The sequence below is a fragment of the Lonchura striata genome, chromosome 21 (genome assembly GCF_050655825.1).
Source record: "Lonchura striata isolate lonStrDom1 chromosome 21, ASM5065582v1, whole genome shotgun sequence".
Lineage (NCBI taxonomy): Eukaryota > Metazoa > Chordata > Aves > Passeriformes > Estrildidae > Lonchura > Lonchura striata.
In genome coordinates this window covers 7600735-7619321 of record NC_140723.1, presented here as the reverse complement: position 1 = coordinate 7619321, position 18587 = coordinate 7600735, and the positions used below count along the sequence as shown (strand labels likewise).

The window sequence follows — 18587 nt, the reverse complement described above, 5'->3', positions numbered from 1 at the left end:
AGGGAATTCTGGGGGTTTTGGGGGGCTGCCAGCATCCATAGGGAATTCCGGGGGAGTTGGGGGGCTGCCAGCATCCATAGGGAATTCCAGGGGGGTTTTGGGGTGCTGCCAGCATCCATAGGGAATTCCAGGGGTTTTGGGGGGCTGCCAGCATCCATAGGGAATTCTGGGGGGGTTTTGGGGGGCTGCCAGCATCCATAGGGGATTCCAGGGGGGTTTTGGGGGGTTTTGGGGGGCTGCCAGCATCCATAGGGAATTCCGGGGGGGTTGGGGGCTGCCGGCATCCATAGGGAATTCCAGGGGGTTGGGGGCTGCCAGCATCCATAGGGAATTCCGGGGGGGTTGGGGGCTGCCAGCATCCATAGGGAATTCCGGGGGGATTGGGGGGTTTCCAGCATCCATAGGGAATTCCAGGGGGGTTGGGGGCTGCCGGCATCCATAGGGAATTCCGGGGGTTTTGGGGGGCTGCCAGCATCCATAGGGAATTCCAGGGGGGTTGGGGGCTGCCGGCATCCATAGGGAATTCCGGGGGGATTGGGGGGTTTCCAGCATCCATAGGGAATTCCAGGGGGATTGGGGGCTGCCAGCATCCATAGGGAATTCCGGGGGGTTTGGGGGGTTTCCAGCATCCATAGGGAATTCCGGGGGGTTGGGGCTGCCGGCCCCAGGGAAGGGCCCAGGGAAGGGCCGGGTTCTCCTCTGCATCCGGGAGCCTGGAGGGCTCCCCGTGGGCTGGGGGAAGCTTTTCCTCCTGAAAAGAACCTGGAGAAATTCCTCCCACCTGGAAATCCCTGGGCTGGGAGAAGCTTGCCCCACCCCAAGGAGCCTGGAAATCCCGTACTGGGATGGAGGAGGTTCTCCCACCCTGAGGAACTTGGAAATCCCATGATGGTCTAGAAGAGGTTCTCCCACCTTGAGGAACCTCAAAGTCCCATGATGGGATGGAGGAGTTTCTCCCACCTTGAGGAACTTGGAAATCCCATGATGGGATGGGGGAGGTTCTCCCCACTTCCAGGAGCCTGGAGGTTCCATACTGGGCAGGAGGAGGTTCTCCCCACTTCCAAGGAACCTGGAAATGCCATGATGGGATGGAGGAGGTTCTCCCACCCTGAGGAACTTGGAAATCCCATGATGGTCTAGAAGAGGTTCTCCCACCTTGAGGAACCTCAAAGTCCCATGATGGGATGGAGGAGTTTCTCCCACCTTGAGGAACTTGGAAATGCCATGATGGGATGGAGGAGGTTCTCCCCACTTCCAGGAGCCTGGAAATCCCATGATGGGTTGGGGGAGATTCTCCCACCCTGAGGAACTTGGAAATCTCATACTGGGATGGAGGAGGTTCTCTCACCTTGAGGAACCTGGAAATCCCATGATGGGATGGGGGAGGTTCTCCCCACTTCCAGGAGCCTGGAGGTTCCATACTGGGCAGGAGGAGGTTCTCCCCACTTCCAGGGAACCTGGAAATGCCATGATGGGATGGAGGAGGTTCTCCCACCCTGAGGAACTTGGAAATCCCATGATGGTCTAGAAGAGGTTCTTCCACCCTGAGGAACCTCAAAGTCCCGTGATGGGATGGAGGAGGTTCTCCCACTCTGAGGAACCTCAAAGTCCCATGATGGGATGGAGGAGGTTCTCCCACTCTGAGGAACCTCAAAGTCCCATGATGTTCTGGAGGAGGTTCTCCCACCCCAAGGAGCTCTCCCAGAACTTCCCCCTCTCCCAAACCTGTTTTTTCCTCCTTGTTGCAGGTGCTCAACCCCTTCTACCTGTTCCAAGTGCTCAGCATGGTGCTGTGGGTGTGTGATGCCTACTACTACTACGCCGCCTGCATCTTCCTCATCTCCACCTTCTCGCTGGGGCTGTCCCTCTACGAGACGCGCAAGGTGGGCTCAGCCCTCTCCCTGTCCCCGCTTCCGAGCCCCCGGGGCCGTTTTTGGGGAAAGTTTCCCGTGTTTTGGGGGGATTCTGACCGTCCCCTCCCTCCCAGCAAAGCACCACGCTGCGGAACATGGCCAGGATGTCCGTGCGGGTCCAGGTCCGGCGGCCCGGAGGAGGTGAGGGGGAGGATTTTTGGGATGGTTTTGGGATGATGTCTCCTTTGGGAATCCTCCAAAGTAGCGTTGGGGTAGCTGGGAATGATGTTGGGACGCAACGTCCCGGGAATAATGTTATTGAACATGGGAATAATTCTATGAGACACCAGAGTAATGTTCTCCAGGTGCCTGGAGATGAGTTTCCCGTTCCCTGAGCAGGTTCTGCAGGTGTCAGGAGATTTGTGCCCCATTCCCAATCCCTGAGCAGGTTCTCCAGGTTTCCAGAGATTTGCCCCATTCCCCAATCCCTGAGCAGGATTCTCCAGCTGTCAGGAGATTCGTGCCCCATTCCCCAATCCCTGAGCAGGTCCTGCAGGTTTCCAGAGATTTGTGTCCCATTCTGCAATCCATGACTGTGATTCTCCAGGTTTCCAGAGATTTGCACCATTCCCTGAGCAGGTTCTCCAGGTGTCAGGAGATTCACGCCCCATTCCCCAATCCCTGAGCAGGATTCTTCAGGTTTCCAGAGATTTGTGCCCCATTCCCCAGTCCCTGAGCAAGTTCTCCAGGTTTCCAGAGATTCGTGCCCCATTCCCCAATCCCTGACTGTGATTTTCCAGGTTTCCAGAGATTTATGCCCCATTCCCCAATCCCTGAGCAAGTTCTCCAGGTTTCCAGAGATTTGTACCCCGTTCCCCAATCCCTGAGCAGGTTCTGCAGGTTTCCAGAGATTTGTGCCCCATTCCCTGAGCGGGTCCTGCAGGTGTCAGGAGATTCGTGCCCCGTTCCCCGATCCCTGAGCAGGTTCTGCAGGTTTCCAGAGATTTGTGCCCCATTCCCCAGTCCCTGAGCAGGATTCTCCAGCTGTCAGGAGATTGGTGCCCCATTCCCCAGTCCCTGAGCAGGTCCTGCAGTTATCAGGAGGTTCATGCCCCGTTCCCCGATCCCTGAGCAGGATTCTCCAGCTGTCAGGAGATTGGTGCCCCATTCCCCGATCCCTGAGCAGGTTCTGCAGGTTTCCAGAGATTTGTGTCCCATTCCCCAGTCCCTGAGCAGGATTCTCCAGGTTTCCAGAGATTTGTACCCCGTTCCCCAATCCCTGAGCAGGTTCTGCAGGTTTCCAGAGATTTGTGTCCCATTCCCCAGTCCCTGAGCAGGATTCTCCAGCTGTCAGGAGATTCATGCCCCGTTCCCCGATCCCTGAGCAGGATTCTCCAGGTTTCCAGAGATTTGTGTCCCATTCCCCATTCCCTGAGCAGGTTCTCTAGGTTGCCAGAGATTTGCCCCATTCCCTGAGCAGGTCCTGCAGCTGTCAGGAGATTGGTGCCCCGTTCCCCGATCCCTGAGCAGGTCCTGCAGTTATCAGGAGGTTCATGCCCCGTTCCCCGATCCCTGAGCAGGATTCTCCAGCTGTCAGGAGATTGGTGCCCCGTTCCCCGATCCCTGAGCAGGTTCTGCAGGTTTCCAGAGATTTGTGTCCCATTCCCCATTCCCTGAGCAGGTTCTCTAGGTTGCCAGAGATTTGCCCCATTCCCTGAGCAGGTCCTGCAGCTATCAGGAGATTCATGCCCCGTTCCCTGATCCCTGAGCAGGTCCTGCAGCTGTCAGGAGGTTCATGCCCCGTTCCCCGATCCCTGAGCAGGCCTGTTTTCCAGAGGAGCTGGTGGTCAGCTCGGCGGAGCTGGTGCCCGGGGACTGCATCCGGCTGCCGGCGGCCGGGGCGCTGCTGCCGTGCGACGCCGCGCTGCTGAGCGGCGAGTGCATGGTCAACGAGAGCCTGCTGACCGGTGAGAGCCCGGCCCTGCCCGCCGGGGCGGCCAGAGCCGGGGCTAGGCGGGCTCCAGGGAGCCAAGTGGCTGCTCAGCCAGCAGCCTCCGAGGTTGCACCCAAAATGGACGATGGGCGCGAGTTTTTCAGGCAATTATAAATTTTTAACCCCATTTAGCTATCAGGGGTTAATGCTTCAATTCCAGCTTTGGGTAATGAAGTCATTGACCCCCAGTTTGCTGCCCCACAGCTGATTTTGTTTGTACTTTTCAGTGCCTGAGGCTGGGGGTGGCTCTGAGTTTCAGAATCAGAAAAATTGCTGTGTGTGCCCCGAGCGGGGGAGCAGCAGCTGCGGGGCTGGGTGGGGTTCAGAGTTGGGCACCAATGCAGAGCAGGACCTGAAAACACAAAATATAGAATATAAAATGCTCAGGCATGTCATTCCCACGGGATTCAGCCAGATTCACCTTCCCACCCCGGCTGGCTGTCCCCTGGCCCCCGTGGGGTGACGGTGACTGTTCCGGGCAGGGGAGAGCGTGCCGGTGATGAAGACGCCGCTGCCGGCGGGGAGAGCCGTGTACTGCCCCGAGGAGCACCGGCGGCACACGCTGTTCTGCGGGACGCAGGTCATCCAGGCCAAGGCCTACGTGGGCGGGGAGGTGCTGGCCGTGGTCACCCGCACAGGTGAGGGCCGGGGGGACAATCCCGGGACGAGCCCCAGCTTGGATCTGCGCCCCCGGGAGCGGTGCCGCGGTGACCCCCCGCCCGTCCCGCAGGGTTCTGCACGGCCAAGGGGGACCTCATCAGCTCCATCCTCTACCCCAAACCCGTGAGCTTCAAGTTCTACAAGGACGCCGTGAAGTTCGTGCTGTTCCTCGCCGTCCTGGGTGGGTGCGGGCGCGGAGGCGCGTCCCAGAGCAGCGGGATTCCTTGGAATGGGATCCCATTCCAGCTCCCCGCTGCGCCCTGCTTTGTCACCGAGCCCCTTCTCCCCTGGCACAGCTCTCATCGGCACCTTGTACAGCATCCTCATCCTCGTTAGGAACCAGGTAGGGCTGCTGGAGCGAGCGGGAGAGCCCGCAGGGATCCGTGGGGCAGGGATGCCCACGCCTCTGCTTCCTCCTCCTCCTCCTCCTCCTCCTCCTCTTCCTCCCCCAGGTCCCCGTGGGACAAATCATCATCCGCGCCCTGGACCTGGTCACCGTCATCGTGCCGCCCGCGCTGCCGGCCGCCATGACCGTGGGCACCATCTACGCCCAGAACCGGCTGAAGAAGCAGGGGATCTTCTGCATCAGCCCCCCGCGCATCAACCTGTGCGGGAAGATCCGCCTGGTGTGCTTCGACAAGGTGAGCCGGGGGGCACGGCGGGCTGGGGGGCACCGGAGCTGCCCCCGGACCCACGGCGCTGTGCCCGCAGACCGGGACACTGACCCAGGAGGGGCTGGACGTGTGGGGCAGGCTGGGTGGGTACCAGGGCTGCCCCCAGACCCACGGCGCTGTGCCCACAGACCGGGACGCTGACCCAGGAGGGTCTGGACGTGTGGGGCAGGGCGGGTGCCCAGGCTGTGCCCCAGACCCACAGCGCTGTGCCCACAGACCAGGACACACTGGAGGTGTGGGGCAGGGTGGGCACTGGGGCTGCCCCCAGACCCACGGCGCTGTGCCCACAGACCGGGACACTGACCCAGGAGGGGCTGGACGTGTGGGGCAGGGCGGGTGGGCACCAGGTTTGTGCCCCCCAGACCCACGGCACTGTGCCCACAGACCGGGACACTGACCCAGGAGGGGCTGGACGTGTGGGGCAGGGTGGGCACTGGGGCTGCCCCCAGACCCACAGTACTGTGCCCACAGACCGGGACGCTGACCCAGGAGGGGCTGGACGTGTGGGGCAGGGTGGGTGGGTACCGGGGCTGCCCACAGACCCACGGTGCCATGCCCGCAGACCGGGACGCTGACCCAGGAGGGGCTGGACGTGTGGGGCAGGGCGGGTGGGCACCAGGGCTGCCCCCAGACCCACGGCGCTGTGCCCACAGACCGGGACGCTGACCCAGGAGGGGCTGGACGTGTGGGGCGTGGTGCCCCTGGAGCAGCGGCGCTTCCTGCCCATGGTGCGCGAGCCCCGCTGCCTGCCCGCCGGCGCCCTGCTCTACGCCCTGGCCACCTGCCACGCCGTGGCACCGCTGCGGGGACAGCTCGTCGGGGACCCCGTGGACATCAAAATGCTGGAATCCACCGGCTGGGTGAGTGCTGCGTCCCTCCCTCGAACCCACGGGGATAAAACCCCTGTGGAGCCCGGCCAGCTGGGCAGTGGGCGAGGCGGGCAGAGGGAAGGAACTTCTCCTCGGATCCCGGGGGGCTTGGAGGAGCTCCCACCTGAGTCCAAAGGTGAGCTGGTCCCACAAGCAAAGAGGTGCTCTCCCTCAGGATTAGGTCCAAAGTTTAATGAGAGCCTGGAGAGGTCCCAGGCCACCTGAGGAAAAGAGAGGGAGCCCCACCCAGAGCAGCCAGGTATAGGGAGGGTGGGGAAAACCGAACAGCCGACGGGGGAAGGACAGGGGAGTGGCTCTCGGGGGGCAAAGGAGGGGAAACCTGGGGTAGATTATATGGAGGGATAAACCAATATGAGGGGATATACATTGAGAACACAACTCAACAGGTGAGGCGCACAGGGAGGCTGTGGGTCTCGGGTTCAGTCCAAGGGAGAAGCGCAGAGTTTCCAGCCTGGCAGGACGGGAATGAGAACAGCGACTCAGAAAGCTGCTGGTGATAGTAAAAGGGTTTTAAAATCATGGGGGTTTGGGGTTAACAGGAAAAATTAAGCTTAGTAGGCCCTGGAGAAATAAATACCCTAAAAGCACATGAAGAACTTGTACTCGTTAGAACTGCACCTGTGTAGCTAGTACATGATATAATTGTTAGATGTGATGGTTGTTTAATAATTAAATATAATTACTGTTTGATTGTAAGAATAATCATGAGAAACTGTGGTCGGGGACCTAAGAAAGATCACGAGAAACTCGATGTATACAACAGAATAATATAAGTTTAATAATTAATATGTAAGTTATATAAGGATAGAATATAAAATACGTTCGGCTCGAAAGCCGTGTTGGAGTCAGATTTGGGTGTGCACCCCTGATTCCCAGAGCTCTCAATAAAGCACCTGCATGGAATCACACCCCGTGATTTTGTGTGCTCCTGACCGCTGACACTGAGAGTAAAACTCTGATTTATTCAAAATACACCTCTCTTTTAAACAGAGCTGTGTGAGGTAATTCCAATTCCATTGGTCCCGAAGTGAAAACAACCCACACCATTGGTGCAGAGTGACAAACAGTGATAGAACTTAACTGTAAACCATGTGAAAAACAGGAGAGATAAAGAATTATTTCCATTCTTCTCCAGCTCTTTGCCAGGTTTCTGCCTGGCTGGAATCTGAGACCCACGGGAGGTGTTGGGAATCTCGGGAGGTGTTGGAAATCTCGGCGGTTCCGGACCCTCCGTGGCCGCAGGAGCTCAGCAGGGTTTTGCCCTCTCGGTTTCAGCGCCTGGAGATGACGGAGGAGGAGGAGGAGGAGGAGGAAGGGGAGCTCCCAGCGGCGTTCCAGCAGTTTGGGATGAAGGTCTTGGCCGTGGTGAAACCTCCGCCAGAGGAGGAGCAGCCTCGGGACAGGGTAACGGCATGAACGGCTCCCCAGCCTCCTGCCTCCCGGGGAATTCCTGCCTCTGGGGCAATTCCTGCCTCCCGGGGCAATTCCTGCCTCCCGGGGAATTCCTGCCTCCCAGGGAATTCCTGCCTCCCGGGGAATTCCTGCCTCTGGGGGAATTCCTGCCTCCCGGGCAATTCCTGCCTCCTGGCCAATTCCTGCCTCCCGGGGCAATTCCTGCCTCTGGGGCAATTCTGCCTCCCGGGGAATTCCTGCCTCTGGGGCAATTCCTGCCTCTGGGGGAATTCCTGCCTCTGGGGCAATTCCTGCCTCTGGGGCAATTCCTGCCTCTGGGGGAATTCCTGCCTCCTGGGGTAATTCCTGCCTCCCGGGGAAATTCCTGCCTCTGGGGGAATTCCTGCCTCCCAGGGGAATTCCTGCCTCCTGGGGTAATGCCTCCCGAGGGAATTCCTGCCTCTCGAGGGAATTCCAGCCTTCCAGGACAATTCCTGCCTCCCGGGGCAATTCCTGCCTCCTGGGGTAATTCCTGCCTCCTGGGGAATTCCTGCCTCCTGGGGTAATTCCTGCCTCCTGGGGTAATTCCTGCCTCCTGGGGGAATTCCTGCCTCCTGGGGGAATTCCTGCCTCCTGGGGTAATTCCTGCCTCCTGGGGGAATTCCTGCCTCCTGGGGGAATTCCTGCCTCCCGGGGGAATTCTTGCTTCCTGGGGTAATTCCTGCCTCCTGGGGCAATTCCTGCCTCCCGGGGTAATTCCTCCCGGGGCAATTCCAGCCTCCCGGGGAATTCCTGCCTCCTGGGGCAATTCCTGCCTCTGGGGGAATTCCTGCCTCTGGGGGAATTCCTCCCGGGGCAATTCCTGCCTCCCGGGGCATTCCTGCCCGGCCCTGATCCCGCGCTCTCCGCAGAGGCACCGGGCCCCGCTGGGGATCCTGCGGCGTTTCCCGTTCTCCTCGTCCCTCCAGAGGATGAGCGTCCTGGTCGCGCTGCCCGCCGAGGCCGAGGCCCACGCCTTCGTCAAGGGCGCCCCGGAGATGGTGGCCAGTCTGTGCAGGAAGGAAACTGGTTTGTACTGGGAGCTGGGCTCACCCCCAAGTCCGGCTGGGAATTGTCCTCAGGAATGCCACGGGGCAGATCCCAAAGGCTTTGGGGGGGCTCCAGCCGCAGGAGGGAAAGGAAACGGGAGCCGGAAGGTGGGGAATGGGGTTGGGGGTTCCCAGGATGGGATCTCCAGGTGCCTTGGGATGGGGAGAGCTTCCAACAACCCAGGATGGGATCTCCAGGTGCCTTGGGATGGGGAGAGCTTCCAACAACCCAGGATGGGATCTCCAGGTCCCTTGGGATGAGGAGAGCTTCCAACAACCCAGGATGGGATCTCCAGGTCCTTTGGGATGAGGAGAGCTTCCAACAACCCAGGATGGGATCTCCAGGCCCCTTGGGATGGGGGGAGCATTCCCCAGCCCAGGATGGGATCTCCAGGCCCCTTGGGATGGGGAGAGCATTCCCCAGTCCAGGATGGGATCTCCAGGCCCCTTGGGATGGGGAGAGCATTCCCCAGTCCAGGATGGGATCTCCAGGCCCCTTGGGATGAGAGCATTCCCCAGTCCAGGATGGGATCTCCAGGTCCCTTGGGATGGGGAGAGCATTCTCCAGTCCAGGATGGGATCTCCAGGTCCCTTGGGATGGGGAGAGCTTCCAACAACCCAGGATGGGATCTCCAGCTCCCTTGGGATGAGGAGAACATTCCCCAGTCCAGGATGGGATCTCCAGCTCCCTTGGGATGAGGAGAAAATTCCCCAACCCAGGATGGGATCTCCAGGTCCCTTGGGATGAGGAGAACATTCCCCAGTCCAGGATGGGATCTCCAGGTCCCTTGGGATGAGGAGAGCATTCTCCAGTCCAGGATGGGATCTCCAGGTCCCTTGGGATGGGGAGAGCATTCCCCAGTCCAGGATGGGATCTCCAGGTCCCTTGGGATGAGGAGAGCATTCTCCAGTCCAGGATGGGATCTCCAGCTCCCTTGGGATGAGGAGAGCATTCCCCAGTCCAGGATGGGATCTCCAGGTCCCTTGGGATGAGGAGAGCATTCTCCAGTCCAGGATGGGATCTCCAGGTCCTTTGGGATGAGGAGAGTGTTCCCTAGCCCAGGATGGGATCTCCAGGTCCCTTGGGATGAGGAGAGCTTCCAACAACCCAGGATGGGATCTCCAGGCCCCTTGGGATGAGGAGAAAATTCCCCAGCCCAGGGTGAGATCTCCAGGCCCCTTGGAGTTGGGGGCTTCCCCCAGCCCATGCTGGGATCTCCAGGCTCCCCGAGGTGCAGCTGCTCATGAGCACCCACACCCCAGAGCTCCGTGTCCCCTTCCGGAGCCGCGGTTCCCTCAGGAGCTGTTCCGGCCTCGCTTTTCCAGTGCCCCCGGATTTCTCCCAGGTGCTCCGGCACTACACCACCGACGGGTTCCGGGTCCTGGCCCTGGCCTGCAAAGCCCTGGGCACGGTGGCCACCTTTGAGGAGGCCCTGGAGCTCCCCAGGTGGGTGCCAGCGCTCCCTCTCTCCTCCTCCTCACGCGCTCCCGCGTTCCCCGGGGTGCCCTGCAGGGAATTCAGCCCGGATCCACACAGAGGGAATCCCTGGCTGGTTCCCAGGTGGGTTTGAGCTGCTCGGTGCCCTGTGCTGGTTTTGGAGGTGATGAAAGGCTCCGTGTGTCCCACCAGGGACTCCGTGGAGAGCGGCCTGAACTTCCTGGGGTTCCTGGTCATGAAGAACGTGCTGAAGCCGGAGTCTGCCCCGGTGATCCAGCTGCTGAGGAGCGCCAACATCCGCCCCGTCATGGTGACAGGTGACCCTGGGGGGGAGCGGCGCGCGGGGCTCGGGGAGGGATGGAGCACGGACAGGCCTGGGCAGTGTGCAGGGGAAAGGGCTTTCCCAGCAGGAACCCCATTCCAGGAACCCCACCAGATCACCACCAGGAATCCCACCAGGAATCCCACCAAGAACCCCACCCCAGGAACCCTACCAGATCACCACCAGGAATCCCACCACAAATCCCACCAGAAATCCCACCCCAGGAACCCCAGCAGATCACCACCAGGAACCCCACCAGGATTCCCAACAGAAATCCCACCCCAGGAACCACCCCAGGAACCCCACCCCAGAAACCCCACCACAAATCCCAACAGGAACCCCACTCCAGAAACCCCACCTCAGGAACCCCACTCCAGAAACCCCACCAGATCACCACCAGGAATCCCACCAGGATTCCCAACAGAAATCCTACCCCAGGAACCCCACCAGATCACCACCAGGAACCCCACCAGGATTCCCAACAGAAATCCCATCCTAGGAAACCCACCCCTAAAACCCCACCAGATCCCCACCAAGAATCCCACCAGGAACCCCACTACAAATCCCAACAGAAATCCCACCCCAGGAACCCCACCTGAAATCCCACCCCAGGAACCCCACCAGGAACCCCACACCAGGAACCCAACCAGGAACCCCACTACAAATCCCAACAGAAATCCCACTCCAGAAACCCCACCTCAGGAACCCCACTCCAGAAACCCCACCAGATCACCACCAGGAATCCCACCAGGATTCCCAACAGAAATCCCACCCCAGGAACCCCACCAGGAACCCCACCCCCAAAACCCCACCAGGATCTCTACCACGAACTCCACCAGGAATCCCAACAGAAATCCCATCCTCAGGAACCATCCCAGGAACCCCACCAGGAACCCCACCCCAGAAACCCCACCAGATCCCCACCAGGAATCCCATCACAAATCCCAACAGAAATCCCATCCCAGAAACCCCACCAGATCACCACCAGGAGCCCCACCACAAATCCCACCAGAAATCCCATCCCAAGAACCCCACCAGGAACCCCACCACGATCTCTACCAGGAACTGCACCAGGAATCCCAACAGAAATCCCATCCCAGGAACCATCCCAGGAACCCCACCAGGAACCTCACCCCAGAAACCCCACCACGAATCCCACCAGGATTCCCAACAGAAATCCCATCCCAGGAACCCCACCAGGAACCTCACCCCAGAAACCCCACCAGATCCCCACCAGGAATCCCAAGAAAAATCCCATCCCAGGAACTCCACCCCAGAAACCCCACCTGGAACCCCACCGCAGAAACCCCACCAGATCACCACCAGGAATCCCACCACAAATTCTACCAGAAATCCCACCCCAGGAACCCCACCATGAGCCCCACCCCAGGAACCCCACCAGGAACCCCACCAGATCACCACCAGGAACCCCACCACAAATCCCACCAGAAATCCCACCCCAGGAATCCCAGCAGAAATCCCACCCCAGGAACCCCAGCAGAAATCCCACCCCAGGAACCCCACCATGAACCCCGCCCCAGGAACCCCACCATGAACCCCACCCCAGGAACCCCACCAGGAACCCCACCAGATCCCCACCAGGAACCCCACCAGAAACCCCATGAGGAACCCCACGAGGAACCCCACGAGGAACCCCACGAGGAACCCCACGAGGAACCCCACCAGATCCCCACCAGGAACCCCACCAGATCCCCACCAGGAACCCCACCAGAAACCCCATGAGGAACCCCACCAGGAACCCCACGAGGAACCCCACCCCAGAATCCCCACCAGAATCCCTCCCAGGAGTCCCACCAGGATTCCCAGCAGGAACCCCAGCCGCTGTGGGGGCACCTGGAGGATTCCTGGCCCCTGGCTCCGTGCATCCCTGCCCTGCGGGATGCTGTGGCCGTGTTTTGGGTGGAAGAACTCATTGTCCTGCTCTCCACCCCCCAGATGTTGCCGCGTTTGAACTCCCAAACTCCGTGCCCGATGCAGGGGGTGTAGGGTCACCTCCAGGTGTTTTCCAGGCAGGAGAACAGGGGTTGAGCCCACATTTCTCTGGGGCAGGGCAGGCAGGAGGTTTTGGAGGAGAGAAGATGGAATCCAAGCCACCACGTGGCTGCGGTGGCCGGGCGAGGGGACAGCTTGGAGCTGCTCCTCTTGGCCTGGACGTGCCAGAACCTCCTTGCTGATGGCCCACGTGTCCCTGGCAGGGGACAACATGCTGACAGCCATGAACGTGGCGCGGGGGTGCCGCATGGTGGAGCCCAACGAGGGCGTGATCTTCGTCACGGCCTCGCCGCCCGGCCACGACAAACCCGCCGCCCTCAAGTTCGTCCTGGCCGAGCACTCCCAGGGCGAGGAGCAGCCCGAGGTGAGAGCCCGGGACACCAAACTGCCCTGGCACCCTGCAGGGGGTTGGTTTTTCGTGGAATCCCAGAATTCCAGCATGGTTTGGGGTCGGAGGGACCTTAAAGCTCATCCCGTTCCATGGGCAGGGACACCTTCCACCACCATTGGGTGCTCCAAGCCCTGTCCAGCCTGGCCTTGGGCACTGCCAGGGATCCAGGGGCAGCCACAGCTGCTTTGGGCATCCCGTGCCAGGGCCTCACACCCTCACAGGGAGGAATTTTTTCCCAATATCTAAAAATTTGAGTCCCTCAAATCTGGCTTTCTCCACAGTCCTGGGAATCCCGGAATCCCAAATTGGGTTGGGTTGGAAAGGATCTTAAAGCTCATCCCATTCCATGGGCAGGGACACCTTCCACCACCATTGGGTGCTCCAAGCCCTGTCCAGCCTGGCCTTGGGCACCTCCAGGGATCCAGGGGCAGCCACAGCTGCTCTAGGCACCCTCACAGGGAGGAATTTTTTCCCAATATCTAAAAAATGGAGTCCCTCAAATCTGGCTTTCTCCGCAGTCCTGGGAATCCCGGAATCCCAAATTGTGTTGGAAGTTACCTCAAAGCTCGTCCCATTCCCTGTGCAGGGACACCTTCCACTATCCCAGGGTGCTCCAGCCTGGCCCTGAGCCCTCCCAGGGATGGGAAGGGCTTTTCCAGCATCGTTATCCTTGGAGGCTGTGATCCCTCTCCTCATAAATCCATCCTCTGGGAGAGGCTCAGCTGCTCCCGCCTTTCCCTGGAGCACATCCAGGGATCCAGGCTGGATCCAAACATGTCCCCATGGATGCTGCCAGATCCTGCTCCAGGCTGGGCATGGATGGCTGGGTCAGCCCAGGCCTGCACCCCAAACAGCTCCACTGGAATTTGAGATTTTGGGGAGCCGTTCCCTGCTTCTCCAGGTTGAAACAGCCCCACTGGGAATTGGGATTAGCCCAGCCCTGTCCCCACCAGTCAACCCCACTGGGAATTGGGATTTTGGGGAGCCATTCCTGCTGCTCTAAGCTGGGCTTTGATGGCTGGGTCAGCCCAGCCCTGTACCCCAAACAGCTCCACTGGAATTTGGGATTTTGGGAGCCATTCCCTGCTTCCACAGGTTGAAACCCACTGGGAATTGGGATTAGCCCAGCCCTGTACCCCAAACAGCCCCACTGGGAATTGGGATTTTGGGGAGACATTCCTGCTGCTCTAAGCTGGGCTTTGATGGCTGGGTCAGCCCAGCCCTGTGCCCCAAACAGCTCCACTGGAATTTGGGATTTTGGGAGCCATTCCCTGCTTCCACAGGTTGAAACCCACTGGGAATTGGGATTAGCCCAGCCCTGTACCCCAAACAGCCCCACTGGGAATTGGGATTTTGGGGAGCCATTCCCACTGCTCTGGGTCTGGCATGGAGCCCTTGGTCAGCCCAGCCCTGCACCTCAAACAGCCCCACTGGGAATTGGGATTTTAGGAGCCATTCCCACTGCTCCGGGACTGGGAATTGGGATTTTGGGAGCCATTCCCTGCTTCTTCAGGTTGAAAAAGCCCCGCTAGGAATTAGGATTTTGGGGATCCATTCCCGGTGCTCTGGGCGGGTCCTGGCTCGGCCTGGGGGCCCCGCAGGGATTTGGGCTGCAGCTGGAGCTGTTTTCCTGCAGGGCCTGCAGCAGCAGGACGGCTCCTCCCTCCCACCCCGGCACTGCCACTTCGCCCTCAACGGGAAATCCTTCCAGGTGGTCTGCGAGCACTTCTCCGAGCTGCTGCCCAGGGTGAGTGGGGCAGGAAGCCTTGGGGAGCCCTCCAGTGAAATTGGGAACCCTCCAGTGGGCTGGGAACCCTCCAGTGCCACTGGGAACCCTCCAGTGCCACTGGGAACCCTCCAGTACCACTGGGAACCCTCCAGTGCCATTGGGAACCCTCCAGTGCCATTGGGAACCTTCCAGTGGGCTGGGAACCCTCCAGTGCCACTGGGAACCCTCCAGTGCCACTGGGAACCCTCCAGTGGGCTGGGGACCCTCCAGTGCCACTGGGAACCCTCCAGTGCCACTGGGAACCCTCCAGTGCCATTGGGAACCCTCCAGTACCACTGGGAACCCTCCAGTGCCACTGGGAACCCTCCAGTGCCACTGGGAACCCTCCAGTACCACTGGGAACCCTCCAGTGCCATTGGGAACCCTCCAGTGCCATTGGGAACCTTCCAGTGGGCTGGGGACCCTCCAGTGCCACTGGGAACCTTCCAGTGGGCTGGGAGCCCTCCAGTGAAATTGGGAACCTTCCAGTGCCATTGGGAACCCTCCAGTGCCATTGGAACCCTCCAGTGCCACTGGGAATGTTCCATCCCTTGACCTCTGCGGGTTTTACCACTGCAGCCCCACTGCTCCAAACCAGAGCTCCCTGCAGCTGTTTCTTTGGCTGCTGTGACATTCCCTATTCCCTGCTGGACATTCCCAGTTGGACATTACGAGTTCCCAGCTGGACATTCCCAGTGCCCAGCTGGACATTTCCAGTTCCCTGTTGGACATTCCCAGTTCCCTACTGGACATTCCCAGTTCTCAGATGGACATTCCCAGTTCTCAGTTGGACATTCCCAGTTGGACATTCCCAGTTCCCAGATGGACATTCCCAGTTAGACATTCCCATTCCCAGTTGGATGTTCCCAGTTCCCAGTTGAACGTTCCCAGTTCCCACATGGACATTCCCAGTTCCCACATGGACATTCCCAGCTGGGCATTCCCAGCTGGATGTTCCCAGTTCCCAGTTGGACATTCCCATTTCCCAGCAGGACATTCCCAGTTGGCCATTCCCATTCCCAGCTGGACATTCCCAGTTCCCAGTTGGATGTTCCCAGTTCCCAGCAGGACATTCCCAGTTGGACATTCCCAGTGCCCAGTTGGACATTCCCAGTTCCCAGTTGGACATTCCCATTCCCAGTTGGCCATTCCCATTCCCAGCTGGACATTCCCAGTTCCCAGTTGGCCATTCCCATTCCCAGTTGGCCATTCCCATTCCCAGTTGGACATTCCCAGTGCCCAGTTGGCCATTCCCATTCCCAGTTGGCCATTCCCATTCCCAGTTGGACATTCCCAGTGCCCAGTTGGCCATTCCCATTCCCAGTTGGCCATTCCCATTCCCAGTTGGACATTCCCAGTTCCCAGTTGGCCATTCCCATTCCCAGCTGGCCATTCCCATTCCCAGCTGGCCATTCCCATTCCCAGTTGGCCATTCCCATTCCCAGCTGGCCATTCCCATTCCCAGTTGGCCATTCCCAGTTCCCAGTTGGCCATTCCCATTCCCAGCTGGCCATTCCCATTCCCAGTTGGCCATTCCCATTCCCAGCTGGACATTCCCAGTGCCCAGTTGGACATTCCCAGTTCCCAGTTGGCCATTCCCATTCCCAGTTGGCCATTCCCATTCCCAGTTGGCCATTCCCATTCCCAGTTGGCCATTCCCATTCCCAGTTGGACATTCCCAGTGCCCAGTTGGCCATTCCCATTCCCAGTTGGCCATTCCCATTCCCAGCTGGACATTCCCAGTTCCCAGTTGGCCATTCCCAGTTCCCAGTTGGCCATTCCCATTCCCAGCTGGCCATTCCCATTCCCAGTTGGCCATTCCCAGTTCCCAGCTGGCCATTCCCATTCCCAGTTGGCCATTCCCATTCCCAGCTGGCCATTCCCATTCCCAGTTGGCCATTCCCATTCCCAGCTGGCCATTCCCCCTGTCCTGCCCCGGAATGCCGACGGCTGCTCCCGTTGGCAGATCCTGCTCCGTGCCACGGTGTTCGCGCGGATGCTGCCCGAGCAGAAGACCCAGCTGGTCTGCAGCCTGCAGGAGCTCAAGTAAGGCCAGGGGCCGGATCCCCGGGATGGATCCCCGGGAATAATCCTGGAATTCCAGGCTGGGCTGACTGGGAGACACCTCAGACATCACCTGGTGGCACCCGTGCCGTGGGCAGGGACACTTCCACCGGCTCCAGCCTGGAATGGGGCGCCCACAGCTTCTCTGGGCCGAGCCACGGCTTTTCCCTGTTCCCTGAGGAGTGTGGGATCCCCTTCCCTGTTCCCTGAGGAGTGTGGGATCCCCTTCCCAATTCCCTGAGGACTGTGGGATCTCCTTCCCTGAGGAACATGGTGTCCCTTTCCCATTCCCTGAGGACCGTGGGGTCCCTTTCCCATTCCCTGAGGACCGTGGGATCCCTTTCCCATTCCTGAGGACCGCGGGGTCCCTTTCCCATTCCTGAGGAACACAGGATCCCTTTCCCATTCCTGAGGAACACAGGATCCCTTTCCCATCCCTGAGGAACACAGGATCCCTTTCCCATTCCTGAGGAACACAGGATCCCTTTCCCATTCCCTGAGGAACACAGGATCCCTTTCCCATCCCTGAGGACCGGGGGGTCCCTTTCCCATTCCTGAGGAACACAGGATCCCTTTCCCATTCCTGAGGAACACAGGATCCCTTTCCCATTCCTGAGGACCGCGGGGTCCCTTTCCCATTCCTGAGGAACACAGGATCCCTTTCCCATTCCTGAGGAACACAGGATCCCTTTCCCATTCCTGAGGACCGCGGGGTCCCTTTCCCATTCCTGAGGAACACAGGATCCCTTTCCCATTCCTGAGGAACACAGGATCCCTTTCCCATTCCTGAGGAACACGGGATCCCTTTCCCATCCCTGAGGAACACGGGATCCCTTTCCCATTCCCTGAGGAACACAGGATCCCTTTCCCATTCCTGAGGACCGCGGGGTCCCTTTCCCATTCCTGAGGAACATGGTGTCCCTTTCCCATTCCTGAGGAACACAGGATCCCTTTCCCATTCCTGAGGAACATGGTGTCCCTTTCCCATTCCCTGAGGACCGGGGGATCCCTTTCCCATTCCTGAGGAACACAGGATCCCTTTCCCATTCCTGAGGACCGGGGGGTCCCTTTCCCATTCCCTGAGGAACACAGGATCCCTTTCCCATTCCTGAGGAACATGGTGTCCCTTTCCCATTCCTGAGGAACACAGGATCCCTTTCCCATTCCTGAGGAACACAGGATCCCTTTCCCATTCCTGAGGAACACAGGATCCCTTTCCCATTCCTGAGGACTGTGGGGTCCCTTTCCCATTCCTGAGGAACACAGGATCCCTTTCCCATTCCTGAGGAACACAGGATCCCTTTCCCATTCCTGAGGACCGGGGGGTCCCTTTCCCGCAGCTACTGCGTGGGGATGTGCGGGGACGGCGCCAACGACTGCGGGGCGCTGCGGGCGGCCGACGTCGGCATCTCGCTGTCCGAGGCCGAGGCGTCGGTGGCCTCGCCCTTCACCTCCCGCGTGGCCACCATCGAGTGCGTGCCCAGGGTCATCCGGTGAGCGGGGGAATCCCGGGAATCCCGGCGACGTGGGGGAATTCCCCTCGGGATTGCTGCCGGGTGGCCGGTGGTGACGCCGTGTCCCCCCCATCCCAGGGAGGGCCGGTGCTCCTTGGTCACCTCCTTCGGGGTCTTCAAGTACATGGCCCTGTACAGCCTGGTCCAGTTCGTGTCCGTGCTCCTGCTCTACACCGTGAGTCCCACCCCCAATCCCTGCTTTCCTCGGGAATTCCTGGGGCACCGATGCTTTTTAGCGGCCAGACAAAATTACAGGAATAAGAAGCACTTGTATTTATTGAAGGGCCTTCAGGTACATTTAGGGCAGACAAAACCCCACCAGGGGCTACACCCAAAAATGAACCACGGTTTTTCAAGGGTTTTCACACTTTGATAACTTTGGTCCATTTGCATATTGGGGTTAATCCTCCAATTCCAGTTTCAGTTAATGAAGTCATTTACCCCGAGTTTTCTCCCGCTAGATCCCTTTTGTTTAATTTCCCGGGGTCTGAGGCAGTGAGGTGTCCTTGATCGCCAGGCCTGGAGAG

At 59.6% G+C, this 18587-nt stretch overlaps 1 protein-coding gene across 8 annotated transcripts in view; it reads left to right on the top strand.

The window, feature by feature from the left end:
• Positions 1 to 18587, top strand: part of ATP13A2 (ATPase cation transporting 13A2) — a 41243-nt gene that overhangs the window by 17653 nt on the left and 5003 nt on the right. For 3 of the 8 annotated variants that reach the window (XM_085558469.1, XM_085558468.1, XM_085558465.1), the window contains 17 exons: positions 1749 to 1883; positions 1988 to 2054; positions 3626 to 3820; positions 4329 to 4484; positions 4577 to 4687; positions 4803 to 4849; positions 4959 to 5147; positions 5834 to 6040; positions 7346 to 7474; positions 8374 to 8530; positions 9877 to 9997; positions 10181 to 10305; positions 12527 to 12687; positions 14351 to 14461; positions 16395 to 16528; positions 17887 to 18039; positions 18139 to 18235. In XM_085558469.1, coding sequence (XP_085414595.1) covers positions 1749 to 1883; positions 1988 to 2054; positions 3626 to 3820; positions 4329 to 4484; positions 4577 to 4687; positions 4803 to 4849; positions 4959 to 5147; positions 5834 to 6040; positions 7346 to 7474; positions 8374 to 8530; positions 9877 to 9997; positions 10181 to 10305; positions 12527 to 12687; positions 14351 to 14461; positions 16395 to 16528; positions 17887 to 18039; positions 18139 to 18235 — 2295 coding nt within the window. The remainder of the gene's footprint in view (positions 1 to 1748; positions 1884 to 1987; positions 2055 to 3625; positions 3821 to 4328; positions 4485 to 4576; positions 4688 to 4802; positions 4850 to 4958; positions 5148 to 5833; positions 6041 to 7345; positions 7475 to 8373; positions 8531 to 9876; positions 9998 to 10180; positions 10306 to 12526; positions 12688 to 14350; positions 14462 to 16394; positions 16529 to 17886; positions 18040 to 18138; positions 18236 to 18587) is intronic. The other 5 variants (XM_021549403.3, XM_085558471.1, XM_085558470.1 and 2 more) reach the window with 3 other exon arrangements.